The 27,825-nt window shown below is 49.4% G+C and overlaps 2 protein-coding genes across 5 annotated transcripts in view; one reads left to right on the forward strand and one right to left on the reverse strand.

The window, feature by feature from the left end:
- The window catches only part of LOC121333329 (protein spinster homolog 2-like), a 134,446-nt gene extending 119,200 nt beyond the window's left edge, over positions 1-15,246 (forward strand). For all 3 annotated transcript variants that reach the window (XR_005952270.1, XR_005952271.1, XM_041399571.1), the window contains 2 exons: positions 10,326-10,372; positions 12,161-15,246. Coding sequence is in view for 1 of the 3 variants with exons in the window: in XM_041399571.1 (XP_041255505.1) it covers positions 10,326-10,368 (43 nt within the window). In the remaining 2 variants the exon portion in view is untranslated. The remainder of the gene's footprint in view (positions 1-10,325; positions 10,373-12,160) is intronic.
- A 4,422-nt stretch (positions 15,247-19,668) lies between these two features.
- MYBBP1A (MYB binding protein 1a) overlaps positions 19,669-27,825 on the reverse strand; it is a 55,877-nt gene continuing 47,720 nt past the window's right edge. For both annotated transcript variants that reach the window (XM_041399576.1, XM_041399575.1), the window contains exons 25-27: positions 21,982-22,083; positions 20,776-20,900; positions 19,669-20,295 (exon numbers count right to left, since the gene is read on the reverse strand). In XM_041399576.1, coding sequence (XP_041255510.1) covers positions 19,794-20,295; positions 20,776-20,900; positions 21,982-22,083 — 729 coding nt within the window. In that variant the 3' untranslated portion in view covers positions 19,669-19,793. The remainder of the gene's footprint in view (positions 20,296-20,775; positions 20,901-21,981; positions 22,084-27,825) is intronic.

A 27,825-nucleotide genomic window follows, 5' to 3' on the forward strand; every position in this document is an offset into this window, starting at 1 on the left:
CCGAGCAGGAACAAACAGCTGCACTGATGCAGCTATTGAGAACAAAAGAATTCAAGTCTTTAACCAGTGACCACTCAGCACTTGAGAGCCTGAAAGCCTGAATCGTTCATTCCTTTGTTTCAATAAGAATCAGGTTATTTAAACAACTCAAGAAAGTATTTCTTTTCTCCTAAAATGAAAATTAAACATCTAATAAGAAAAAAAAAATTACTCTTAACACCTTTGGTCTGATGTGGAAGCTCTTGCTGAGTAGAAGTGCTGGTGGACATTTCATTTTAAAAATGGTGTGTGTACAAACACTAGGAAAAAAATCCTCTTTACAGAGGAGATAGCAAAATCCACAAAAAGAACCATCCCTAGTCCAGACATTTCTGCTGTCTTAAACATGGCACATCTTCAAATTGCATTACAGGAAAAATGAGAATAATCCATTTTCAGGCTCTTTCTTTCTGCCTCCTATCAGGCTTATTTTTAGCCTTTTGCAGAACTGGATATAAAATTATCTCCCAGTTCTCCTATTGCAGCAATTTGAAAGTGTCTGACCTTATTTTTGCTTTGCAGATTCTATTATGTGGGACAGGGGCAGGACTCACAGAGCTGTCAAACCTCCCTTTCTCTCATTTTTCATGGGCAGCAGCTGGGGACAGAAAGGACCCACCAGGTGCCCTGATGCTGCTGCCAGCAAAGCCCAGAGTCCCCTCCATTAACCATTTCCCAGGTATTGAAGTGGCAGCTGACTGATGCTGAGTGTGCTCCATTCTGGTAGTTTGCATTGCCAAAAAGAACATTCCTTCTCTGAAATTGCTGGAGCTGTATCACAGAGGGTTTTATAGGATGCTGGACACTTATTTTAGAGAGATGTGTCAGTGCTGCATTGAGGTAGAGTTTGGATTTGAGGATTTCAGGAGCTGCAAGTGGATTTTAACAACTCCCAAAAAGGGATATTTGAGAACAGATTGCTCACTGCTGATACTCAGCTGCTTATGGGGAGGAATATCATTGCTTCATTTGTTTTGACTTTACAAAAGAACAATAATTAAACATTTCCTCCAGCGGTAGAAGCTCACAACACTTTTTTAGCCCAGATAAGACATTGTTGGCCTTTGAAGCCACAAGAATGTACAGCAAAAAGCCTGGTTTAAATGCAAAGGATCTGTGGTGATGGAAGCAGAGAGGCCAGGAGAGAGTTTTGAGTATCTGACAGTGGCATGATAAAAACTCACAGACTGCAGATGGAACAAGATTAGACTGTTAGATGGTTTATATGGAATCTGTGGTAAGAATACGAAGGGGAGAGGTGGTGGAAGTGTAAGTGGTTCTATTATTGGTTGAAAAAGCTCCTTGTAGAGCTGTTGGTTTCTCACTTGTTTACTAGTTGTGTTTGTAACTCCATAAACAAATAGTAAAACCAAGAATGTAACAACTTAGAACTTGAATTTTAAATGCTGGTTTGCTGCTGCAGTTGGGAGCTGCTGGTGTCCTGCAGATGGAAAATAGTCTCGTATGGAACAATTGCTGATTTGTTCAGCCAGCCTGTGGATTTCCTGCAGCTCAGGTAGGGAGGTGTCAAAGGTCAGTGTGCTTTCTCACAGGCAGTTTGAGCTCAGCTGTGGTCCTTGCAGGGTGTTTGAAATACCCTGTCAGAGTTCAGTGTTGGCAGCAGGAGCTTTGCTTTAGCCCAGGCAGAAGGATGGGGCAGCTGCTGCTAGCACAGCTCTGGGAACCCCTGAGCTGTGGAAGGGGCTGTGGGCAGAGCTCTGGGCTCTCCAAAACCACCCATTCCCCACCAGACTGACCTTCCCAGGTTCATCCCCTGTGCCAGAGAAAGAAAACAATATTCCTACACTATCCCTAGCTACTTAGTGCTCTCCCACAGCAAGAGTGGAACTTCTCCGTGTGCCTTATGCTGTAGGAAAGCCAAAGCTCACTTTTCCAAGAGCTCCAGATCAAGAACTACGTGGGAGTCCTCCTGCTGTCTTGGCTGCTGACTCTCTGCTGTGAGCACCAGGAAGTCAGAGGTTGTCCCTAGAATGCTCATCAGCTGTAAAGCAGGATTGAAGGCACTTTCCCACAGTGTACAAGGGGCACTGAAATCATATGCTACCAATGGACCCAGCATGTCAATTGGTGTTGGCATTGCAAAGGAGAATTCTTGGCATAGAGGGACTTTGCCATGCAGGAGGAGATTTTAAATTCTCACTGAGACAGATCCTTTGCTAAGGCTGCCCTGGCACAGAGACAAAATCAGCTCAGATCCCACGCAGGTGACTGGAGCACTGAGCAGAAGGCAGCAGCCTTCCAAGCAGGAAACAATCTCTGACACAAGGAAATGGAAGAAATCATGAAAAATTCAGCCGTGCTGTTTCCTGATGTCAGAGCATTTTGCAAAGGTATTGGCTTTTATGGGCAGCAATGAGCTCTCCTTGTGCAGCAGTCTGCAAGGCAGATACTGTGACTGTGGGTGTGTTAGAGCAATTCACTTGCGCTTGGGCCCTTGACCTGAGCCAGGCTTTAACCCCTCACAGCCACTCAATCCCTGCCCCACCAGTGCATTGGGAGAATTGGAAGGGTAAGAGCTGGAAAACCTGTGGCTTGAGTACAGACAGTTTAGTAGGGAAAGCAAAAGCTGCACCACAAACAAAGCAAAACAAACCAAGGAATTCACTCCCCACTTCCCATGGCAGGTGGTGTTCAGCCATCCCCCAGGAGAGCAGGGCCGCTTTACACACAAATTACATGAAGGACAAACACCTTCACTCCAAACATGCTTCCTTCCTCCTTCTTGCCCCACTTTATATACTGAGCACAGTGTCATAAGGTGTGGAATATTAGTTTGGGTCTCCTGTCCTGGCTCTGTCTCCTCCCATGGACACCCAGTTCCTCACCAGCGTGGCAGCACAAGGAGCAGAAAAGGCCTTGGCTCCATGCAAGCCCTGTTCAGGAATAACAAAAACATCTCTATATTATCACCCATGTTCAGCACAAACCCAAATCCAAACCCACGTCACATGTTCAGCACAAACTCAACCCACTTGAGACACTGAGAAGAAAATTTAATTAAATCTACTCCAGCCAAACCCAGCACAGCCTAAATGACATTTTTTAGAGAAACAGGGACAAAGTGTTGGAGTATTACCTCTAGTGCTCCAGTAAGCAGTGTCTTAAGTGCTCTGGCTTGCTCATTCCCAAAGTTTCTGGTAGCCAGACCACTACAAGCCACGTGGGGGTTGTCAGGACTGTTACAGTGGAGTGAAATGGATGGATGTTTCCTTGAGGCCTCCAGGCCATGTTGGACAGGGCTTGGAGCATCCTGATCTGCTGGAAGGTGTCCCTGCCCTTGGCAAGGGGTTGGAATGAGATGGTCTTCAAGGTCCCTTCCAGCCCAACCTTTTTCCATGGTTGTTATTTCCCACACCTGGTAGCTCAGAGGTTGGTGAAAAGAGCTGTAGCATGAGGCAGTTATTTTGGAGGATAAGATGTTTTTAATCAAGTGCCATCAGGAAGTTCTACAGGATTTTCTATTTTAAGATTTAATTCGTTCTTATCTGCTTTTTATGTCATGTTGTCTCCCCCTTGCCATCCAATCATTCAATCAAAAGTGAGGCACTCCACTGCCTCTTTTCTCCATTATTTCAGAGGACATAATTGTATGTTGTTACACACATCTTCCGTGGCACTAAAGCCCTCCACCTCAATACTGAGCCCATCAATATCTGGCAGAATTATGCTCACAGAGGCAGACTCAGGCAGAGTTTCAAGACCCACATCTTCACAGACTTCAGGGGTCTGTGGCAGAGTATCCCCACAGACTGGTGAGCTCTGCAGCTCATTTCCATCCAGGTCCTTGGGACCCTGATTGATGCTGCAAACTGCTCATCTTCACATCTGTTCTGCTGCAGCTGCCTGGGAAAACAGCAGGAAAGGTTATTGATTTTTCCTTTATGCCAGTTTTCTCCTCAGTAAAGATATGTGAAAGAGGAGAAATTGAAGCTGACCCATGTTTCTGCCTCTGGAGACAAATCTGCACCTGGATTAAATGAACAGATGGAAACCACTCACAGTCTGCAGCTTTAAGGGGCTGAACCAGATAGAGGGGAAAACATCCTTGCTGTACATGATTATCATATTTTGTTTACTAAACCCACTCATATGCAGGAAGAAAAGGGGATTTGGGCCAGTTGATTTCTTCAGTGCAGCTGGAGGAGCCCCTGTCCCCAGCAGAGAGCTGTGACACCACAGTGACAGAGCAGTGCAGAGGGAAGGGCAGCTGTGCAGGAGGGCTGGACACAGCAGCTCCTGTGTGAGCCCTGGCATGGAGAGAACAGAGCCCCTGGCTGGGAATGAGAGCAGCAGCCAGAGTGAGCACTATTCCTGCTCCAAAGCAAACTCCTTCTGTGCCAGATTGTTGCCTGAATTTTGTTAGAGTTCTCTTAGCATCCTTTTCCTCCAGCAAACTGACCTCAGCTCCATCAACAGCCCATTTCTGCAGGCTGGATAACCTGTCAGATGCATCAGGAAGCTCAGGCTTGGACTATTTTTAACAGTGCCATCCTGTCCTTGTGCCACTCACTGGGAGCTCCAGGCTGATGTATCACTGTTGCTCTCCTTCCCTTTCAGTCCCTGTTTCCAGCTGCAGCCTGCTTGGAGTCTGAAGTTCTGCAGGAATTCATGTTGTCAATCACATCTTGTCCCAGAATTCCTGACTTCACCATCAAAACAGCTTGAGGTCAGTCAGAGCAGGAGCTGCTGTCTGGGAGCAATCCTTGACTCTGCTGTTCTTGCTGAAGGTAACAGGTCAGAGTGAGGGTTAATGTTCTGCAGCCTTTTTTCAGGAGGAGTTGGAGGCTGTGGCAGCTTGTTCAGCATCCCAGGAGAACTGCTGTGGAACCAAAGCCATCTCCTTCCAGCTGCAGGTGAAAATGGGAACTGTGCTTAGCTACTGCAGGGCAGCAATGGCTAACCTGCTGCACAGTTACCAAAAACTCTGTCATGGAGGGCATAGAAGGTACACACTGGAACTGAGTGTCCAGCCTGCTGGGTTTGCTCCTCCTGAGGTGTCTGGTGAAAAGGTGGTGCAGGACTGGCACCAGTGGTTGCACTCAGGGTGTGGCAGAGTCCAGCTGAGAGATCTTGGGTTTGTTTTGGCTTCTGCAGTGAGCAAAATAGTGAAAGAAGAGCTGTGGCTTTGGTTTGTTACAGGGGCTGCTCCAGCTCTCCTACTCCATAACTCTTTCAGCAGTTATGGATTATCAGTTAATTCTGCAGGAATTAGTCATAACAGCAGCATCAGTGCAAGTCCCTTCCTGTGTTCACGGATCAGTTGAAATTCACTCTTACAGCAGGTGTGGAGCTACAAGTGACCATCCTTAGCCTGTTTTCCTTGTCCAGTCTCAGGCAGCAACATCAGCTCTGAATGCTGCTGTTTCAGTAGCTGGAATTTCAGATTGCTGCATCTGGCTGGGATGCTCATCATCCCTGAGGCACAGGTGGAAGGTGATGTTGCTCTGATGAAAAAACACCCTTTAACTGGCTGTATTTGAAAATAGATTTCTTTTTCATAGACTAGGGCCATAAAGTCTCCTTACCTTACAAGGATATCTGGATATGAAATTTTCATCACCAAAAATTTCAGGTTTCAGTGTGTTTACAAGGCCTTTTGGAGATGTATTTGACCTCCCAGCATCTGAGGAAGTTCAGACAGGAGGAATCTGCTGGGGGCTGCCATTAGTGACTGGTCCCCCTGTGTCCCTTCCTAAAGCACTGCTTCAGACAGACACTTGATGGCACACTGCAGTAGAAACACACAATTCTCTCCACTTAAATTGAGGACAAGGATCCTTAATCACTGGAAGGAATTGCTGCTAAGTCCAGTGGTCCAGCTGCCCCTGTAGCCTCTGTACTTCTGTCTGCTGAAGAGGTCCAGCTCAACAACTCAATACTAAAAAACTCCTACTCAATAACTCAAAAACTGATTTATTTTCAGGCTAGAAGGACCCTACTGGAGCATTTTTATTGTTGGTTGTAAAAATTAAGTGATTTTAAGTACAGCAGGCTGTAAAAACCAGGACAACATTTCCTAATGCACTTCTCAGATACAGAAGCCAGAGTCTGGCTTGTTTAGATAGCAAGAAAACTGGGCTTTGGGAAAGCTGCAGGATACTGAAATACAATGAGCAGGGGGAGCTGGGTTCTCCCCTTGCTGCCCAGGGTGCAGCAGAGGTTCTTGCACTGGATGTAGGCAGCAGGAATCTTTTCAAATCCCTGGGACTGCCCAGCAGTGCTGGCTGCACTACAACCTGTAATCTCCATTAGCTGCTGGCCTGGGCACCAGCAAGGCTGGAAGGGACAGAGCATCTGGAGAATAATCCTGCCCAGTTCCTGAAATGGAGCATGGCTGACCTGTAAAAGATCCTGGCCAGTCATCTGTTATCTTAAATTGGCTGTCTTGTCCTCATGCAGGTCTCTAACCGGCCGAGGTGCAGTGAAATTAGATCCATTTTACATAGCATAAATATTTAACAGCTCTAGAGCATGTAGTTTAATATTAAACAGACAGTCTTATAAATACTTCAGAATTATAGGTGCTGTCACAGTACTTGGAAATTACTTGATAGGATCTAGGAGAAATATTTAGGTTTGACAGGAGAGGAAGTGATGGAGTTAGAGAAATCAGCCACATTTTTAACTGCTAGAGGAGTCTGTGAAAAAAAACCCAAAAAAGTTGTACAGCTTCTGTTCCTGAAAGGCAGTTTGGGTGAGTTTCCACCTCCAGAAACAACAGACTGGTTCCCACCCTACTCTCTTCAAGGAATGAAAACATTCACAATCTTAAAAAAACACTGCAGAGCAAACAGAACAATTTAGGAGCCAATGTTCAGTGATCCATTCAGTGTGGGATTATCGTTATTAGAACTGCAAGTGGTCCTTAATGAGGGATTTAGATGCTCTTGAGCCTTGTTATTTGAAGCCCATGTAGTACATTTTGCCACCTAAGAGAGTTCAAAATTTATTATTTGTAGATTTGCTTTAAAAAAAGTAAACAAAATCCTGCCTGACCCATAAGCTGAGCCCCACTGCCACTGGTTGTGGCAGTGACTGGTGTCTGCAGCATGGAGCTTCAGAGGGACTGAGGAGGCATTGTCCCAAATTTGGGAACTGTTTCAGTTCTCTCTCCTGTCCACCAGCTTCCTGTGTGATCCCTGAAAGTCATTTCTCTCCCCAGCAGGTTCACAAGTCATGTGCAGTCTCATTTCCCATCCAGTCTTCGAAAAGCATTTCAGGATTAGCCCCTCCAGGCCTCTGTTCCCATCTGTGAAACAGAGATAAAGCAGAACTTGAGAGAAATATGTTAAAAGGGCAGTACATTTTATCCCATAGGAGGCTGAACTGTTAAACAAGCAGGAAAGTTGTGTCTATTTCCAGTTGTGTCAGCAATGCAGGTCCACGCTAAAGTCATGGCAAAACTAACTTTGTCTGTACAGATTCTGTGTCCTCTGAGAATGTGGAATGATGTGGCAAGGCATAGGACTTTCAAACACTATGGCTCATTCAAACCTCTGGAGTTTCAGTGTTGTCTGACAGCTTTGTGACTTTCCATAGCTTGCTTCCTACTTTTGAAGTTGGCTGTGGCATTCCCAGGTAGTTTTCTCTGATGCATTCTGCACAATTCCAGTGTTTAATACAATGTGATTTCCAGTGCAGTGGGGTCACCAAGAATGGGACTTGTATGAAGAAACTTGGGTCAGCTCTTCCATCAGAAATATTTCAGTTTATAGCCTGGAAAGGCAGAAAAAGCACAGAGGCTTCTGTGCACCTTGGAGACCTGTGGGGTTGGTGTGAAGTTAAGAGCTGTGGGCTGAACTGGACCAATTCCTGATGCAGAGATTTCTTGGAAGGTGTCCCCTGAGTACTTCTTAATTTTTATCTTGGAACATGTTTGAATCCATTTCAGTGGAAAATGGTGCTTTGGGTCAGGTACAAAGTGTGGTGAAGAGCCACAACTAAGTTTTAATGTGTCCAAAGGAGTGTGACATTTCCTGAGAATCTGTCACCTGACAGGCCCTCGTGGCAGCTCTGTGGTGCTCCCTGTGCACTGCCCGAGGGTTTCACTGATGCACAGAGAAGCTGCCTGTGACAGCAGATTTACAAACCACTGCTGGGGCACTTCGGTTGTTCCTTTGAAAGACAGGCGACTGCTAAGGAAGGCAGGAGCCTCCCTTGGAATGGAAAATGTAACCCCCTTCCCTCTGAATTATTATAATTTTTAAATTAAGGTGCTTTCAGGCAAAGATATGGGAAACAACAGTATTTTTGCGAGAAGATGTGTGTATGACAAGGCAAACAAGCAGCAGCAGCAGCACAAAGCCGGCCCCAGCCCCGTCCCTGCAGAGAGAAGGGCGCCTTCCCCTGGCTGCAGTTCCGGGCACGGCCAGCAGGGGCGCTGCTGGCTCCCGGCGGGCGGGCGGGGCGGTGATTCCCCGCGCCTGCAGGGGGCGCTGTGGCCGGCCCAGCCTCATCTCCCTCACGTTAACAATGGCGGGCACAGCCCGTGGGACGGGGTGGAGGAGGGAATTCTTTATGAACCCTCGGGGACAGCCGAGCCTGGTACCCCCTGAGAACAGCAAAAGGAGATGTAGCAGGAACCTCAAAGCAGCAAGGTGGAAAGGCAGGGAGGAGTAGTATCACGGGGTGGTGGATGAGATGTGTCAGTAATTCCGCAGCTGTAGCTGGAACTGTGGGGCCTCTTGGCAAGCAGGGACTGTGGGCTACAATGCACCAAAAACCCTGGAGCAGGAGCAGAGGCGTGTCAGGGCTGGGCAGCAGCAGCCCAGCTCCTGAACAGAGCCGGGAGAGGCTCCCTGGGAGGGGAAGGGGCCCAGGGGTGCCGGGGTCTCCCTGGGGCACCCCAGCAGACGGTGAAGGGCCCTTTGTCCTTTGCTGTTGGTAAGGTCCCAGTTCCATGGCTGCCCTCACAAACGGGCTCACCCATGGCAAAGGAAGCAGGACTGGGCTGGGCTCCAGTGATGGCAGCGAATTCCCTTCCCCAAGCAGCAGCTCCACCATCCTCCTCCTCCAGAGAGCAAGAGAGCAGCAGCTGCCCCAGCCCCTTTGGTTTTTCGCCCCCCCAGCCCAACTCTTCCAGTCTCTCTGCCTTCCCCAGAGAAACCCCCAGGTAAAAAGAGAGAGCAGCCAGCTGGACCCCTCTCCTGAGCTCTGGCCACTTCTTTTGTCTCTCTTAAGTATCTGGTCGTTATTGTCTCCTAGGAATACATATAGCAGAATATTCTTTTAGAGAAATAAACAAAAAGAAAAGTCCTAAACCCCAACACTGGCACAGCCGACCTCCACTGGTAGGTGGAGATTCTCCCTTTTTAACTCAGGTTTATTTATGCTGCTGCTGCCCAAGTACAGCCAGAGAGCCCTTGGGTAAAGCACTCACACAGCCACATCAGGGCAGGTGTGTAGGTGTGCTGGGGGTTTCCCCGTCATGTAAGAATCCAGGTGTTCCCACTGAGGTCAGTGAGCACCTGGGCTAGAAAGCAAGTCCAAAGGTCTCGGAGTGTGAGGATGTCACCTCTGACGGCTCACACGGGGCCCTGCTGTGTGTGTCACTGTCAAAGGCACTCGCTCCTGTCCCTGAGTTGCAAGAACTGCGTGGGAGGGGACAGGAGAGGAGCTGCTGCTGAGGAAGGTTGAATTTTCCAGGACATGTACTGCAAGGACAAGCAGCAGGGGCAGGACATGGACTTGGCAGGACTATTGCTGCTGTCCCTGAGTCCCTCAGAGCAGACAGGAGCTATCCCCTCGCTGCCCTCATCCCAGGAGCTGCAGGACAGCTCCTGCCTGGTGACACAGCACTCCCTGCCACACTGCCCATCACCCGGGAGCAGGTGCCTGGAACAACAGCAGGTCTTCAGCAGCTGCAAACTGAAAGACAACTCACTTTTTCTTAACTTAATTTTTATCAGTGATGACTGTTTACATTTGTGCTGTCAGGCTCAAGGACACCAGCAGCCACTGTACAATCTTGTCCTGGCATAGGGAAATAGTAGCTACCTGGATGCCTTTGGGACCTTCCCAAATCCTTGTCAATTAGTGCCAGCAATGTTATTTGGCATGTTCCAGCCATTGTCAGCATTGCTGTCAGGCACCCTGTGTGACAAGGTTCAGCTTTATACCATTGTGCAGGACAGTTTTTGATGTCCCACTTCTTTAGACACTGTTAAGCAACAAAAACCTGGATTTCCCAGGCTGGTATGTTATTAGGAATCCTTTTCTTTGCTAATTGCAGCTCTCACACAACACTTTTGTTTTCTCTTCCCCAGGGTGAATCAGCTTGTGATGCCACCAGCCTCTGTGAAAGTCTGAGACGGTGAGTGACCCAAACCAGCTGCAGGTTTCAAGCTACAGCTCTGCTCCAAACCCCTGTCAGCCCATTTCTTTCCTCATGAATTGCAGGGAAGTTTCCTTGGCAGCTCTGGTTTGCACCTTTGCCGCCCTCAGCCCAAAGCAGAGCAAATCAAGAACAGGGAAACCAGGGGTCAACTCAAGTGTCCTTTGTGGTATTGAGTTGCTTTCAGAACCTGGTGTTCCCTTCTTCGAGCAGAAAAGCCCATGTTCCCCGTGTCCCCTTGACCAGTGTGACTGTCCCAGGCCAGAACTGAAAACCTTCTGGTGTTCACAGAACCTCCTGCTGCCCTGCTCGGGGTGAAACATGGGCTGCTACCAAACCACCATTTCTGGCACAGTCCAGATTTTCTGCAGAAAGCGTTTCCTGGCAGCACCTGACCCTGCATGTTGTTGCTGGACTGGCCCCTCTGCAACCCTCGATCCAGGGCGACACCTCTGAGCCAGAGGGAGCAGGGGCTGTCCCCTTCCTGCTGCCCACCCTGTCCCCTGTGTTCATGCTGCCCTTATCACTCCCCCACAGCCACAACGCTGCTGCTTGGAGCTGCCACAAGTGATAAACACTTCCCAGCATTTTACTGGAGCCAAAATTAATTAAAGCCAGTTTTTGAAGAGGAGATTTCTTTCCCATAAATTAAATGCATTGAAAGACTAATCAGAAAATCAGAACTCAATAAGACACTTCAGAATGGCCTTTTGAGGGAAAAGATTTAAGGCAATCTCTAGCACAGCAGATGTGTTATGTCCACAGAGGGGAGTGGATTCGGGCATAGGGCTGCCTGGAGTTTGCAGGCTCTGGGCTGGATGTGTATTCACACAGTATTATTTAACAGTAGCTTTTAGATAAAGTTGGACAGTTTTTTTAAAGAGTGCCATCAACAAATCTGGGAGGAAATCCTTGGTGCTGTTGCTGAAACTTGGCTTATAAACCAGTGACTTACAAACCACACTACCTGTGTCCTGAGCACACCAAGGTTTCTCACTGCACTTTCATCTTTTTTGGCCAAGTTATTATACAGCTTGAAAGAAACAGGGCACCATCATTGGGGATTTTTTCTGTAATGCAGCAGCCACTAAGGTTGGGGGCAATTTCCTGCATAACACGGAGCACAGACCCTCTCACAGGAAATCCTGCAGTGAGAGAACTGCTTATCCTTGCCCCATTATCTAGGAAAGCAGTTGGCCTAGAGAGGCCACCACAGTGGTACCTCAGCAGGGAGGAGAGGTGCTGACATGCTCCTTAAAGCCAGCATGGGCCACCAGCAGTGCCTGCTCTGCCGTGTCAGCAGCATACTGAGCTGGGCTCTGCTGGGCTGGCACCTGAGCTGGGCTCTCCGGGGGACAGCTGTTTCTAAAATGACAATTTAATGCACAAGGCAGCCCCTCTGTAGTGAACTGAGGGGGTCAAAAGCAGTCTACAAGGGTGGAGCCTGTCATGTGCTGAGCTGCCTCAGCCCACAGCAGGAGCAGTTGTGCCTCCACACCTGCCCTTAAGGGCTACAGGGGAGCTCCAGCTGCTGCTCACCTCCTGGAGCGGGCTGGGCCAGGGTCACAGTGCCTTTGTTCCCATTCCAAATGGCTTCAGCACATCCCCACGTGCTGCCTCCACCATGGGCAGGCTGTGCCAGCCCCCTGCTTGCACAGACACCGGGGGTCTCTTAGCTGGCCCCCACCACCCCAGGAGCTGGGGTGCACCATCAGCAATCCATACCCGGAGCTTCCCCAGTAACCACCTTCTGTTGCCTGTTTGCAGCTGCCAGTGAAGGCAAGGACACGTGGACTCCTGCTCCCACCACACCAGTCTCCATCTGGAAGCCCTTCTGTGCTGGGTATCAGTGGATCCTTCAGCTCCACGTCACAGAGGGGGTCTCTACACCAAATCCATCCCTCGCTCCGGCCTGCAGGGTCAGGCACCAGGAGATGAGCAGGGCAGCTGGGAACGTGGCAACTTCTGGAACGTGAGGACATTCACGGGGTCCCCTGAGCATGGAAACCAACTGTCCACTGGACCCAGAGAAAGCTGCCCAAGTGAGCAACTGTAGATTGTGTAAATGGTTTTAGTTGTAGCCAATGAAGTCCACATTGTTTGTAGGGCAGCTGGTGTCCTATGGAATGCTGCTGCTCTGCCGGCACTCCCACTCCCACAGACTGCACTAGTTGAGGACCTGTTCTGTACATCACCTTTTCTTTGACACTGAAGGCTTGATTCAGATTATTATTTTTTATTTAAATATGTTATAAGATGCTTTATCTCTGCTGGAGACATTAGATGAGATATATATATATATATAAACTTAGATAAAATTTTTATTTAAACATTTGAAATCTGGAGCTGCCTGTGCAACCATAGCAGACATGAATAACGTCCATAGCTCTCCTCTTCTCAGTGCCCTGGTGCCAGGGCCTGCAAGGGCACCACAGGAAGACTTCCAGTGGCTGACCTACCTGTCACTGACACTGAGCAGTGGGACAGAGGAGAGAGTTTCACTGCACTGGGTATGCTGGTGGTTGTCACAGAGAGGCCCAGAAGAACATTGGACAGAAATCCCTACAGGCTCTAGAGTTTTCCATATGCTAAATTCAGCCTTCCTAGGAGGTTCACAGGCTTTTAAAATACCAAAATCCACCTGGCTGAATGGCTGCACCTTGGGCCTGGGAGTGCAATACTGCTGTGCCAGTGACCTCGTGCTTTGTTTACATGATACCATATCACTCAGACTGTCAGTGCTAATTCTCCCTGCCAATATCCCAAAGCAGGTGGCTGACACTGCCTTCAGAGCAGTGCTTGGGTTCCTGCACACCCAGCCTGACCTGTCACTGGGGTGTACTTGTACCTTTACAAAGGTGCCTTGGAGAGCTTTCAGACAAGGCCAGTGCCTGAACTGGGTTAGACTCAAATGCAGAAGCATGTCATGGTGCCATTCCACTGGAGTCTTGTTTCCTGGACCTGGCCTCCACAAGCCAAACTGGTGCTGTGGCAGCTGGATGGGGAAAGAAGGGGAGCACAGGTCCTGAGGAAAACCAGGCTGTCACATGAAGGGCACTGCCACAGGGAGGACAGTGGCTCAGCAGGCCCCCCTTCCCTCTGTTCTGAGCCCTCTCACAGTTCAGATCCCCCCTCCAGGTCAGCACAACTCAAGCAGGTGACAGCACCTCGTTCTTGTGCTCATGGCTCACAAGTGACTGCACTTGGGGTCCAAGGAGGACTAAATCAGCTCAGGAAATGTCAGAGCAGGATTAGATGTGAGTTAAGGCTGGAGCTGCTGTCCTGGTTGTGCCATAAGATTTCTCAGGCACAGCAAGGTACTGTTAGTAAATCTGGGTTTATCTCCCATTCCCTGCCAGGATGTGCTGGGACCTACAGCACAGCACTGCAGCAGAGATGGTTGGTTCTAATTCCAGGTGCTCACCCCATAGCAAGTCCCTGCCCAGGCTGGGGATTCCTATAATCCTTCTCCCCAGACCTCACAGGACTCCTCTGCAGGGGTTTTGTCACCTGAAATTCCTTAACAATAGCTCTAATACTTGGCTAAAGAACCAGAGCCAGAAGTGTTCCTCTAGTGCCTGAGCAAGCAGGTGCTAGAAATAACAAAGAAAAGCAAATCCCAACAATGCTTCACTTCCTACCTCGTGCCACTATTTACACTCGGAGGGGAAACACAGCAGCTGTGGTCTGGGAGCCAAACACTTGGCTTTAAAGGCACATGAATTTCTGATTCCCATTAAGAAATTCCTTTTTAAGCTGTTTAAAAGGAAACAAAAAGCAACCCAACAATCAGTCATTTCATCTCAGAGACCAAAGAAGATTAACCACATTTTCTAAATTGCTTTTCTGATAGGCTCTCTGTTGTAGCATTTATTGTCAACAAAATGGAACATTTCTCTTAAGGTTCAGAGATTAGGAATTCTCCTTAAACTTAATTCTCAGGAGTCAACAGTGAAAAGGGAACTGAAGTGCTCTGTAATGTCAGTGGCAATCCTTGTTTGTGACAGGCTCCAGTCCCTGTCAGAGCTCAGTGCTGGTTTTATCCTTTGTGCACATCATGAAGGAAATACCGTGGATTCTGTTTGAACAAGGACAGAGGGAAGGGAGCAAACAAAGGAGTGAGAATAAGTCCTACCTTCACCAAGGGATCCCTGAATCCCTGCTCCCACATGTTCCAGGTTAAGAGAGGGAGGCTCAGGCTTCTTCAGATCCTTGCTGCATTCAGCAGGGTCTGTGCAAGTGTCCCGAGGCACCAGGGAGGCTCCAGCTGCCCCTCAGTTAATCACAAGGGTTTTCTCCTACTCCACAAAGGGGATTTTTTCAAAGCATTAACTCCCCCCAGCTGATCCTGCACTGGCAGTCAGGTGGTTTGTACACAGTGTGGGAAACTGAGGCAATGGGACCTGCCCAAAGAGGCAAGAGAATGACCCAAAAGGCAGCAAGCTGCCATCCCAAATGGCTCCTGCTGCCACTGCTCCCAGAGCAGGTCAGGGTGGCCCCAGGAGCCTCTCCCCTTACAGTCAGGGTGACTAAACCCCTTAAGTGTCTGGCTGTGCTCTGGGAAGCAGAGTTTTTCCAAGCTCCACCCCAAATGCTTGTTCTCTTCTCCATTGGCTTTATTGTCTGGTAAACCAGCACTTACAATCACTTTTACTACGTGATGTACGGGAGTATTAGTATATTTTCTTGTTATACAAGGGAGAAGTATAAAATAGTTTTCTGATTTCTTTCAGAAGCAAATGACTATTTTATTTTTTAAGAGCAATTGATTGTGAATCTCAGAGTATAAAAAAAGAAAAGATAAGCCAAATATATACCTTTATGTAAATTAAGAAATAAAAGTATTTAAAATGTACCCCCTGGCTCCTTTTCTTGTGTCACCTCTTGGCTGTGCACTCCTGTGGTTGCTGCCTGCAGGGTTGGTCCCTGGGATGAGGATGCTCCAAGCTCCAGCAGCCACAGGGCTGCCAAGAGCTTCCCTGGACACCAGCCTGCCTGGACGTTGTGGAGAAGTAACAGCAGGAGCAGGGAAGGTGGTGGGTTACAGCCTCCTATTCCCCAGAGCTGGATCCAGCCAGGAGCAGAGCTGGGGGAAGGAGTCAGTGTGGGCCTGACAGAGGTGGGGTTCTGCTCCAGCCCCATTCAGGCTGCACAGCCAGAGGACCTGGCTGACGGACTGATGAGAACGGGGGTGTGGGAGGCATGGCTCAGGAAGGTGGACAGGAAGGCAGGAAACGATTCCCAAGTGGTCCCACAGTGGGCATCAAGGCTGCCCTTCTCCAGTGATCCCACAGCAGCCATGCCCAGCGAGCTCACAGGATCAAAGGAGAGAAGGGCTGGTCCTGCTGCTCGGAGCCCTGCAGCTCAGCCTGGGGCTGCCGTGACCTCAGGCAAAGGTGTCTGAGGCTCCCCTGACCCGCTGGGAGAGACCTCCCACAGCAGGGCCTCCCTCCAGTGTCCTCCTTCAGCTCAGGGCAGTGCCCAAGCCAGGAAGCCACAAAAGCAAAGGCTCTGTCACTTAAACCAACCATCTCTGATGGCCTTTTGTCAGCGCTTCTCGGGGCTTTCAGCTTAATCATTCTTGTAAATTACTTGATTAAGAATAATTTTCTAAATTCTGATGTTCCAGCAGATAGATAAGCTTTGAAGTTCAGCAGCTTTAGTTTCCATCCACCAACTACTGCTATGAAGAGTGTGCTGTCCACACTGATCAGGGCCATACCTCTGTGTGTGTTATGTGTGTGCCCCCACACACTTGCTCACTCCCCATCCCTGCTTCACAAACCTTCACAACCCGCCCCCCCACTGCCTGTAGAGCTCTCACAGGGCCATCCATGCTGTGACAAACAACAGCCTCATGGGCTGGCACAGGGTGACTGCCCTCACCCTCTCCTGAGCTGGTCCGTGTGCTCTTTGTGCTGCAGTGCCCTGGTGTCACTGGTGCATTTACATTTATCACGCTGTACAAAGAGGTGCTGACTGCATGGCAACCTCTCCTGAGCAGCTCCAACACTGCACCCATTGCCCAGAGTCCCTGGCAAAATCTCTATATGACATACAGTATATTACATCAGAAGTCATAGAATCATGGAATGATTTGGGCTGGAAGGACCACAAAGACCAATTAATTCCACCCCCCTGCCATGGGCAGGGACACCTTTCCCTATCCCAGGCTGCTCCAAGCTCTGTCCAACCTGGCCTTGGACACTTCCAGGGATGGGACAGCCACAGCTGCTCTGGGCAACCTGTGCCAGGGCCTGCCCACCCTCACAGGACTCCATGTGATGGATTTGTCCCATGGCTTTGGCCATTCTCCAGCAGCGCACCCCTCCCCTGAGCTCAGTGCCCAGGGCCTGGGGCTGTTCTCTTGCACCCAGAAGAGCCATGGAGCTCTGAGCCCAGGACAGCTGAGAAGAAAAGGCTTAATTTAAATCAGAGCATGCTCAGTCATCTGAAGCCCTAATGGTTGAGCAACAGACAGGACCTGAAATCACGTAAAATGAAACCTTTGTGATTATTAAACAGCCCAAATACCTGCTGGTGAAACACAATTTGACTTGTTGGATTAGTGACTGCATTCTATAAGCAGTGCATCAAAGCCAGTCCAAAGTCAGGTAATTTAACTGGCAGAAGAGGGCAGCATGACTTGCACTGTGCCCTGCAGCTCTCCTGTCCCTTTTCCCCTTGACCACTCTGCAAGCCCAGGACACTGAACACACCCATGAGCACAGAAAGCAGAGGCCAGTCAGCCTCTCCAGCCTGACAGCTGGCACTGCCCAGTGGCCATCCTTGTGTCAGAAACAGCAGCTGGCACGGCTTTGGCCTCGTGCTCTGCCCTTCCCACAATGACAGTGACAAACTGATCCACACGAACTCCTCACTGCAGTGACCCTGGCAGGTGTCCCAGAGCAGCTCAGCCAGGCCCTGTGGCCTCAGCCTGGTGGCTCTGGGTGCCACAGCTGCTCTCTCTACAGGCAGGTGAGGATTCCCTCCCTGAGCTGCCTGGACAGAACCCTCTCCTCCAGCTCACTCTTGCTTCCCACCTACCACACTGCCTGCTGTTCCTCCTCTGGTTCCGCACAGCAGAGGCACAAATTCCCAGAATGTCCTACTTAACAAGCACAAAGAAAGAAATCATTAGTGAGACACTTCAGATCTGAAGCCCCTTGTCCCCTTTGGAGCCCCTCTGGATCATTAAACCAGGGACAGCCGTGACCTGCTGGCCTCCTGTGTGCTGCATTTGCATAATACATGAAAAGTCATCCCTGGGGACAGCTGGAGGGGCTTAGCTGGGATTGAGGTTTTAACGAGGCAATGAACCAGCTTTCAGCAGTAAATGGCAGAGGCAGGGCAGCACCCCCAGTGTCAATCCCCAGGCCCACTGGGAGCAGAGGTGCCCTTTTTCCTGGAGACAGATTGGCAGTAATTGCCAACACCTGCCTGGGAATAGAGATTTGCAGCTCTTCTTTAGGCTGCAACAGCAGCTATTCCTGCCAACAGCCTACAGCCCCTCCAGATGAGAAAGTGCTTTGGAGAAAAGGTCCAGCAGGGTGAGTCCAGCCCTGAATTGCTCAGACAAGCGTGGGGGCACCATGGAGAGCAGGAATCAGCCACCTCCTGCAGGCCTGATCTGCAATGTCCTGGTGACACACCTGCAGCCCAAACCTCCATCCTGTCTGGGTACGTCTGCAAGCCCTTCAGAGGCTGCAAGCCAACAGTCATCCAGGGTGGGCACAAGGAGAGCTGCCCTTCACGTCCTGCCCAATCTGCGCCAATTTTGACCCGAGAGCCCAGAGCCTGCCAACTCCTCATCCAGCACGCACAAGGGCTGTGTCCTCCGAGGCAGCACCACAGTGCCCCTCACAGTGCCGAGGAGCAGCTGTGGGGCAGGAAGTGCAAGGCAGGCACAGGAAGGATTCTCTGCTGAACTGTGGCACAGAAACTCCAGCTGTCACCTGCTGCTCACAGCAGCCAGCACACACCTTGGATGTGCAGCTCAGCTTGGGGGATCACTGCTGGGACAGGGACAGTGGAAGCTGTGGGTCTGCAGTGGGATGTCTGTGCTGCTGTCTCCCAGGAGTTCTGTGCCATTTGAGCAGAGAACCACTGCAAAGGCAGCTAAATAGCCACGGGCAAACACAGCCCTTTGCAGCTCTTCTCTCACCCCCTCCAAAAGCAAGGACATTTCCAGTGCCCTTATCTCTGCCTGGTGGTACAGACCCACCTGCAGGATGAGAGCTGAAGGCAGAACAGGCACAGCTCTGCTCCCAGCCCTTCCCTCTGCCAGGAGCCAGCACCAAACTCCTCTGCAGCAGGGAGGAGAGCAGTGAGGCCTTCAGAGAATCACAGAAATCAGTGACGTTGGAAAAGACTTTCAAGATATTCATGTCCAAGCATTAACACAGCACTGCTCCCTCAGATGCTGGAGAGGAGTCAGGGCCAGGCACCAACACCATGTCCTGGATCCAGGAGCAGGCTGCTTGGCAGGTGGGGAGGAGCAGGGGAGGCTCTGGTGGCAAGTGCAGCTTGAGCAGCATTTCAAACACTTTGAGCCTCAGCTCTCAGCAAGGACCAGGTACCCAATGCTTGGGACAACTTGCTCCTGGCACCCTCCAAAGGGATGATGGCATCCCAGCATTCAGGAGCCTAGGGATAAATAAACAGATGCAATTCCAGGCAGTCACCTCCCAGACTGTTTGCTGCAGGCCTGCTGTTCCAGGTGCCTTGCATGGCTGCACACAGGCCTGGCACAGTGGCCAATCAATCATCCATTTCAATTGTTTCACTTATTTATTGATTCCCTGCACTACCACAGGGGCCATGACCCCTCCTGCATCCAGCAGCAAAAAGGCAAGAAAAACCAGATCATGGTGATTTATAGACAATACCAGAGTGGTCAAACTGGAAATAGCTGACCCCAGAGTTTGCCTGTGGAAACCCATCCAACCCCAGCAATTTCAGAGGCTGCATCTTCCACACTGGAAAAGCTGTGAGCACTGCTGGGCCTGGGCAGGACAGGGATGAGCCTTTAGGAGTTACTTCTGAATCTCCCACAGGGCTTGACCACTAACTGAGCAGTGCCAGCACACCCACCCCAACTCCCCAAGGAATCCAAACCAGACTCCTGCTTCTGCCTTGGGAAATCATGGAGACAGGATTCTCTGGCACTGCCAGAGAAGAAAGAGTGCCCAAAGCTTGAAGGGTGTGTAACCTCCTGAAGCTCTCTGTGCTCTAGGCTGAACCCTTCACACAAGCCAGACCCACAGCTTTAGAGCTCACCATCATGGAAGGTTTATTTAAAAGTCATGGAGAGTATAAAAACTATAGATATTAAAAGATATTTCAGCAGTCTACTGAGCCATGCTGCTAGCCATGCCAGGCCTGCCTGAGTCCATGGAGTTTACTCCTGCAGCACTGGAGCTTGTTTATCTTTCCTTTTTTTCTTGGCTTTGTCTCGCTTCTGCTGGGTCTCCTGGACAACACTCCCCTTGGTTTTCTTTGCAGCTGGAACCTGCTCAGCTTCATCGCCTGCAGCACCTTTTCTTTTTCTGTTTTTCCTCTTTCTTTTCTTCTTCTTCTTGTCAGCCACAGCATCTCCTTCATCAGCAGTGGGGAGGTTCCCACCGCCTGCCTTTGCCACTCCGTTCTCCCTGCCCCCCCTGCCTGGGTGCTTTTTGCTGCCCCCAGGCACGAGGCCTTTCTTATGCTTGGGGGTTTCTGTTCCCAGGGGCTGTTCCTGTGGGGCTGCTTCTCCATCCTCCCCTGGTTCCACCCCATTCTCCTGGATGCCTTTCTTGCGATTCTTGCGCTTCTTGGTCTCTGGCAGGAATCCTTTCTTCTTCCGCTTCAGCGACTCTGCTCCCTGGGTGGGCTTAGTGGCTGTCTTCTCTTTCTTGGGCTTCCTGCAGAGAGAATGCCAAAAACCAAGAGCAACTTAATTTACAGCCAGGGAACAGTGAGATCCATGTGACAGGCAGTCCACGAACAGGCAGCAGCACCAGAAAGGCGCAGGAAGCACAGGGTGAGGAGGAGGAGGGCTGGGAGGATGAGTATCACCCATGGAGGTGGGTAATGCCTGCCTGTGGCCCCGGCTTTCTGGTCTCCTGGCAGCACAGGACCAGGCATCAGACATGTCAGTCACCTCTTACAGCCCCTTCCCATCAAGGACAAATCCCAAGGTGTAAGCACACAGAACAATGAGCCCGGTAGTATTCCAAACAAGCATTAATGAGGGTCTCAACCCCACCAACCAAGGAGCTCCATTAAACTCCACCCTGAAGTTGCTGCCTTGACTTCCTTTCTCTTCCCAGCTCCCTGTACAGCAGCAGGACAGGCAGGCAGGCCCCAGAGAGGGTGGAATGCCAGGGAGCCAAAGCACGTACGTGTGATCGAGCCAGCGCATGACGTTCCAGTAGAGAGAGTCGAGCCGTGGGGAGCTCCCGATGTCCTGCAGCTGCTGCAGGGGGAGCAGCACTTGCTCCACCTCTGCCAGCTCCACACTCAGCTCCTGCAAGAGGCAAGGAGAATGGGGCAGAGTGAATGGGGAGGGGCACTCACAGCAGCAGGGCACAGGCCATTCCTAGGGAAGGCTGTGGCAGGAATTACCAATCCTGCCTGGCTCCTCCTTGAGCCTGTTTGCACCACTTCAGTCTGGGGCCAAAACTGGTGGGTCACACCACACCATCAGGTACTGGGTTTGCCTGAAAACCTGAGTTTCCACCATGAGAGGCAAGAGTTTAAGAGAACTGTAGTGGCATAAAAAGAACTGGAGGGTCCTTCAGTCTGCTCTCCTTTCCTGTCCATGGCCAGGAGCAGGGAAAAGAAGAGACATGACTCTGTACCCATCCAGGAGAAAAGCAGCAGCGTGTTCAGTCTGGTTTCTAAAGATCTGGCACCCTCTTCTTTAACCCACTGCATAACCTCAGTGAAACCAGGCAGAAAGGGCTGTCTCAAAGGCTATTCAGCTCCTACAAGAGCCTTGGAAATGATCTCTCTTCTCCACCCATTTTCCTATTAGGTCTTCACAAAGCAACAACAGGCTGTGGTCTGACCTCTGGGCTTGTCAGTAGGAAACTGGGCTTCAACAATTCTGCTGCTTGTGGTGTTTTCCTCCAGTAAATAAGAACACATTAGGGACATATTTTGTCACCTATAGAAAATCTGTGCATCTCAAAAAAGTAATTTTTTATTAGGGAAAACCAAGCCACAGAACAAAGCTTCAGCTCTGCTCTTAAAGCTGTTAAGTCTGGTTTTGGGAATCATGATCTCTGGAATTCAGTGGACAAGAAAGAGCAATCACCTGGGATAAAACCCACCCTCACTGTACCTCAGGCTGCATTTCTGCTGCTAAGAAAGCAGATACCACCAGTGTTTGCTAAACACTGCACAGCTTCTCTGTAATCTCCTCTGGAGATCAGCTCATGATCTGAGCTCATCTTCTGCCCTCAGATCCAACCAGGCATTCCCTCTAGAAGTACTTTTGGTAGGAAATGAGGTGGGATGTAGCAATGACATGGCAAAATCCAAGTGTGACTTTTAAAAGATACTCAGAAAACAGCCATTTGTCACATACTGGGTCACACACTCACCTGCCCTTTCACAGTTTTAAGGAGAAAGTTCAACAGCTCCAAGCACTTGGCAACTTTCTCTTTCTCAGCCTTCATGATGGGTTTTCCAAGTGTTTTCAAACACTGCAAATTAAATTAGAAGATTGAGAAGAAACAGACATTAGATGGGGAAAAAAGATACTTCACAGGAGAAAGCAGAAAACAAGTAATGAATGGCAGGATTCACCTGTCAGCAAAGTAATTCTGGAACACAAACCCCACCAAACTCTGGAAAAGCTCAGGAAGGCACTTGGTGCAAGCTTCTGATACCCAGTTTAATTAAGAAACAATATTACAGAAGCACAACCTTGCTGCTGTCCATAGCTTCTGAGCTAAAGCACAACTGGAGATGCTGTCCTGGAGAAGAAGAGGTGCAACAATCCCTGACCCCACCCTGGGAAGGCCAAGAAGCTGCCAGACAACAGACACCTGATGGACCACAGCTCCTCAGGAGCTGGGGTTTACACATAAAGCATTACTGCAAAAATCCATGAGGACTTATGCCAGGAAATGCCAGGTGCCAGCCTGCAACAGGGCTTGTCAAGCTCAAGTTCACTGAAGTAACTGAGGGAAGATCTCCCCTGTGCTCTCTGTGTGCTGCAGGGTTTCTGAGACAATGAAAGGTCTGGCTTAGAGGAAAAGCATGTCAAAGACAGGTCAAACAAAAGCCAGTTATTTACTACAAGTGCAGAGAATAGCCATAAAAAGGCAGCTGGATCCAAGAGGCAGCCCAGTGGCTCAGGGCACTGATGCTCTGCCTGCAGCTGGTCCTTCATCCATTTCTGTGTGGGCACACACCACAGCAAACCCCACACACATCACACTAACATGAAACAGGATTTGCAGGACAAGTGTGCTGTAGACAGTGGCATGTCCCACCAAAGCCTGTTCCTTTGGAGGAACTGGGGCTGCACTTGTGGCCAAGGTCTCCCTTCCTTGGAATTTGGACATTTCAACAAGCCAAGGGGCAAAGCCCATCCCATGCTCAGCATCCTCAGCTCCTCAGGCTGAGAAGTCCCTGCCCCAAAGCTGTACCCAGCAGTGGTGTGTCATGGCTCTCACAGATCCTGCATTCCAACAAGACTGGAAACAATTTAAGGACTCAGCAAACTCTTCTCCATCTACATCAGCATCAAGTTGGCAAATAAAATTAAAAAATCCTTGCAGACACTAAGAGATGTAGGAAATTTATTCCCCAAACCAAATTCTTTCAGGAATGACACTCACAAGAGAAAAAACAATGATGGCCAGCAAGAGTGTAGGGAACACAGAAAGTGGGGAGACAAGGTAACATATCTGCAAAACCAGCAGCCTCCAAGTAGAATTATTATATCTGTACAGGCTCCCCACCCTGGGAGTATCTTTTTAAAATAATAAAGATACAGTTATTTCCTGTTCAGGATGGTCCACTCAAACCCTGTATTAGAAAGCCATTCTGCTGGCAGGAATTCAAGCTGCAACTTCATCTGACTATCAATAACTTGCTAACTACTCTCTCCTGATATAGACAGATGCTCTGCAACTCTATTCCAGAGCTGTCATTAGCCTACAAGGTCACACAATTCCACAGCTCTGAAGTCTCCCAGGTAAAAAGAGAGACAAACATAGGGGGTGTGATTGGAAAAAAAAAAATCAATCTTTACATGTAGGATGTAACACCCCATGGGTCAGGCACATTCAGTCTATTAGGCTTACCACTAATAATAAAATAATAATAATAAACAAAAGACTGATTTACATAATCATTTTCTTTAAACATTTTCTTTGTAATTTGAAGAACAAAATATTGCCAGGCTAATGGTCTTCCTTGTGGTTAGATCACCTTTCATAGAGACTGTTAGGCTGAGATCCTTGTTTTGCTAAGTTGTGCACAAGTTCACAGTGTGAGAAAATCAGCATGGACTGTCAGCTCCTTGGGACAAGAACAATCAGGGCAGTGCTGTGAGATGGAGCCAAAGTGAAGTCAACTGTCATTTCATCCTTTCAATATACAAACACTTCAGAATTAAAAAGGTGTTAAAAATAAATTGCATTTTCTCTTCACCGTACATGAGTGATGTGGACAACTGATTTAAATCATGCTTCCTCAGCTCTGCCTGTTCTTGGTGCCCTGATGCTTTGAAGGGTTTGAAATAAATCCCACTGAAGTCAACAGAAAAGTTCTGTAGCTCTGAATCAACACCTGAGGGGCTGATTTTCAGCAAACAAGTTTTCAGGGTTTTTTTTCCTCACAGGTGTTGGGGAAACTGGGACATGCATCTAGTGGGGGGTACCCAACCAAATTCATGCAGACCTGTGGAAAGAAAAGAGTGGCTGGCCCAGCTGGAGATGGAAAACATCACTAGTCTAGTGACTAAACATCTATATTTAAAGCAGTGTTTTGCATGAATCTGGAAACACAACCACACTTCCACCAGTATAAATAGCCAGAAGCAAACTGGTACAATTTAGATGCTCTGTAAACAAAGAGCTCCCTGCTGAAATGGATCACTTTAAAACAGCTCTCCAAGACCAGGAAGGAACAAGGAGGGTGAGTGGAGAAGCCAAAGGAGCAGCAGATAATTCATCCCTACAGACTGTACAATTTTCTCTAGCCCAGAAGAAGGACTGGCTTTAAGGAGGATAGATTCAGATAAAGTTTTACTGTTTCTCAACATTTGCTTCCTCCCTTTCCCTTCTGCTACAAAGGGTGTGAAACAAATTTGCTACTGAAACACAAAAGCACCAGCAGCTCTGTATGTGGTAGGTAGAGACAGTCAAGCCTCTCTGAAGACTTGAGCCAAATTCCTGCTCAGCCCCTCATTATCTTCATCTCAGCACTCAGAGCACTTCCCATCAGCATTCCATGAGATGCTATCTCTGATTAGGCATTGCTTCATTCTCCTCCCAACAGCAGGGAGTGCACAGAATGGAGCATTTGCTTCCATGGGATTTGTGTTATCTGCATTGTTTGCTTCCATGGGATTTGTGTTATTTGTGTTAGCATGAGACACCAACACAAACATGCTCACTCTGGTTATGTAAAAGAAGCTGACTCTGGGCTGGGACTGCTGGCAAGCCTGAGGAAATGGATCCCAGGGAATGAAATCCAAAGCCCCTTCAAAGGGGACTGGGTCCAGAAGTCAAGAACAGCTTTCCCAAGAATTTCTAGAACTTAGTCTCAAGTAATTATAAAACTTCCTACACAGGACACCGACCATTGTCTGCATGCTGTGTTCTGCTCCCTCACTCAGGTCCCTCAGAGATGAAATCAGCTGTGCCACCCCAGTTGCAGAGGTCAATCATTTTACAGGCCTAGCCTGATTTTATTTGGGAAATGTACACCATCCAAACATAAAATCAAAGCAAAAGCTATTACATAACAGATGGCAAACATGCCTTTAAAAGAGAAGTAGTATTTCAGTCCTCTGCAGCAGCCCTGGGAGAGCCTTGAACACTGATCAGATCACAAACACTTGCACAAAAGGCTGGTAAAGATGTGTTTTACATAGCGAGACTGAGGCACAAAGCTGGGCTTTGCTTCCAGCTATGCCACAGGTCAGTGCTGGAGAGTTAAAGGAAAACCCAGAAGAACTTGTGTAACCACCTGTTCCTTGATTCTCTGCCATGAGCTGTTCCACAGGTATCCAGCTCCCTGGCCTCTGAAAGCACCACCAACCCAAGGGTCACACAACCCAATTACACAATACTAGAAGCAGAGAGACCCCATGATTTATACCCAGCAGCTACACTGGCATCACTTGCTGATTTATGTTGCTTTTCTCCCATTTTCTGCTTTTCTTACTCTGCTGCTTCAGGAACAGCCAGTCCCATTTCACTGCATATCCCAGTTCCAGTTCCAGCTCAGCAATACCTGTGATGGTTAATCATGTCTGCACATGAGCTGTCAGCAGATCCGGGCTCAGGTCATTTTCCAAAAGGAAAAACTATGGAGGCAATTTTCACAGCTGGAACTCCCATCTCACCTCAAGCCAGCACAGCAGTAGAGCTCCTGCCTCACCCTGTGTGGATGCAGCTGGCAGAGATGGCTCTGTCTTGTGTCAGACACGCTGCTTCCCAAAGCCTCTGGCTGCTTCTGGAGGAGGGCACTCCTGGATCCAAAGCTCTCTATTACATTTCTACAAGAAGAACTGCACACTGCCAGCATCTTAACTACCAGTGGGGTTTATTAGATCACTCATTCCTTATCACACATGGAAATATCCCAACGACTGCAGGATCCAGCCTTCATTCCATGTCACATTGCACTTCACAGCATTCCCCCTTCTTCCCAAAGTGTGAACCAAGTTAGTTAGAGCACAGGAGGTGAATATCTGCAGTAATTCAGTCACACAGGTTGGACAGAGAGCTGGCAGGTAGTTATAACCACACAGCCCAAAGCTCCCCTGAAAGCCATCACACAGCAGAAGGGCTGTATGCACACCTAGGGCCAAGGTCAGCATCCCAGCCAGGGCCCAGCTTCCCTGCAGGGCAGATGCCAATATGCTGTTACATGGAGCCATGCAATGTTTCTGCAAGTCTCCCCATCCACACCTGCCTGCACCTCTGTCCCTTCCACAGGGACCACAGGGGGACACACTCAGCCCAGAGTCACAAGGCACAGCAGAACTCCAGTGCACGGAGTGCTCTGCCACCAGAGACAAGCCCAGCTCCCAGCTGGGAGTCTGAATACCATTTCATATTTATGCATTCCCAGCGTGTCCCTCAGCCTAGCCCACTGCTGAAGCAAGCAGCCTTCCCTCATGGGATGAGCCTGACAGATCCATCACTGAGAGCTGCAGAAGCCCAGCCAGCTTGCATTCCACCCATGCCCTTCTCCCACACCAGGAGCTGATGGATCAATGTGTGGATTCCTGGCTGGACACCAAGTCCTTGTGCAGACACACAGACCCCTGCACCACCTCACACCACTGGACAGCCTGGGGCTCCCCAGGTGAAGCCTCTTCTCCAGCAGCAGAGTTCAGCAAGGTTCCAGCCCACAGAGTGCCAGAGCTCCCAGCTGTGCCCCAGCTCCGTGCTGCAGCAGGATCCCAGAGCAATGGCACAGCCTGGGATTCTGCTGTGGTGTGGCTCAGGTCCCTGTGGTGGAATCTCACCCAGAGGGACCCAGCAAACACATCTGGGGTCCTACAGGCTGTGTCCAGTACCTGAGCCAAGGCACAAGGTTTCCCATGTCACAGACAGGTGAGGTTCAGGAAGGGCAGAGCCTTCCTGTGTTCCTGAGAGGCTGAGCACAAACTGAGAACAGCTGAAAGCCTGCAGTGTTCTGTGTGCTCACAGCTCCTCTTGCTGCCCCATACAGGATGCTCAGTATCCCCTCAGCTGTCAGTCTGCCTGTGCTTCTCCTGAGAGCAAAGGGGTAAGGCAGCACCATTCCCCCATCTCAGAGGCCAAGTGATGCTGCCACACAAACCAAGAGAGCCAGGAATCAACCCTGAGCTGCCCAAACCCAGACCTGCCAGCCCCAAATCCTTCCTCTCATGATAATAATCACTACACAACAGATCCCAAACCAGAACTCAGGGCTAAACCATGGAAGACAGCGAAGAGAGGAGGGAAGAGCAAGATGTCTTTTCACTCCAGTTTTCATCTCTCCAGAGTCACATCCATTTCCAAGCCATAGACACCAGGGAACACTTCCAATGTACACCAGGGAACAGCACACGAGGAGAGGCTGTCCCAGCACTCACCTGAGCAGCAGCTGCTGCTGGCAGCACTTAAAGGCAGAAAAGCAGCACTGACAGTCCCTCCTCCATCCATTTTCTCTCACTCAGTTTCTGAAGACTGAGAGTATAAATGTTCAAAACTTACTTCCTTGCATGTCTG

Source organism: Onychostruthus taczanowskii, unplaced genomic scaffold, assembly GCF_017590055.1.
Source record: "Onychostruthus taczanowskii isolate IOZ18803 unplaced genomic scaffold, ASM1759005v1 scaffold165, whole genome shotgun sequence".
Classification (NCBI taxonomy): Eukaryota; Metazoa; Chordata; class Aves; order Passeriformes; family Passeridae; genus Onychostruthus; species Onychostruthus taczanowskii.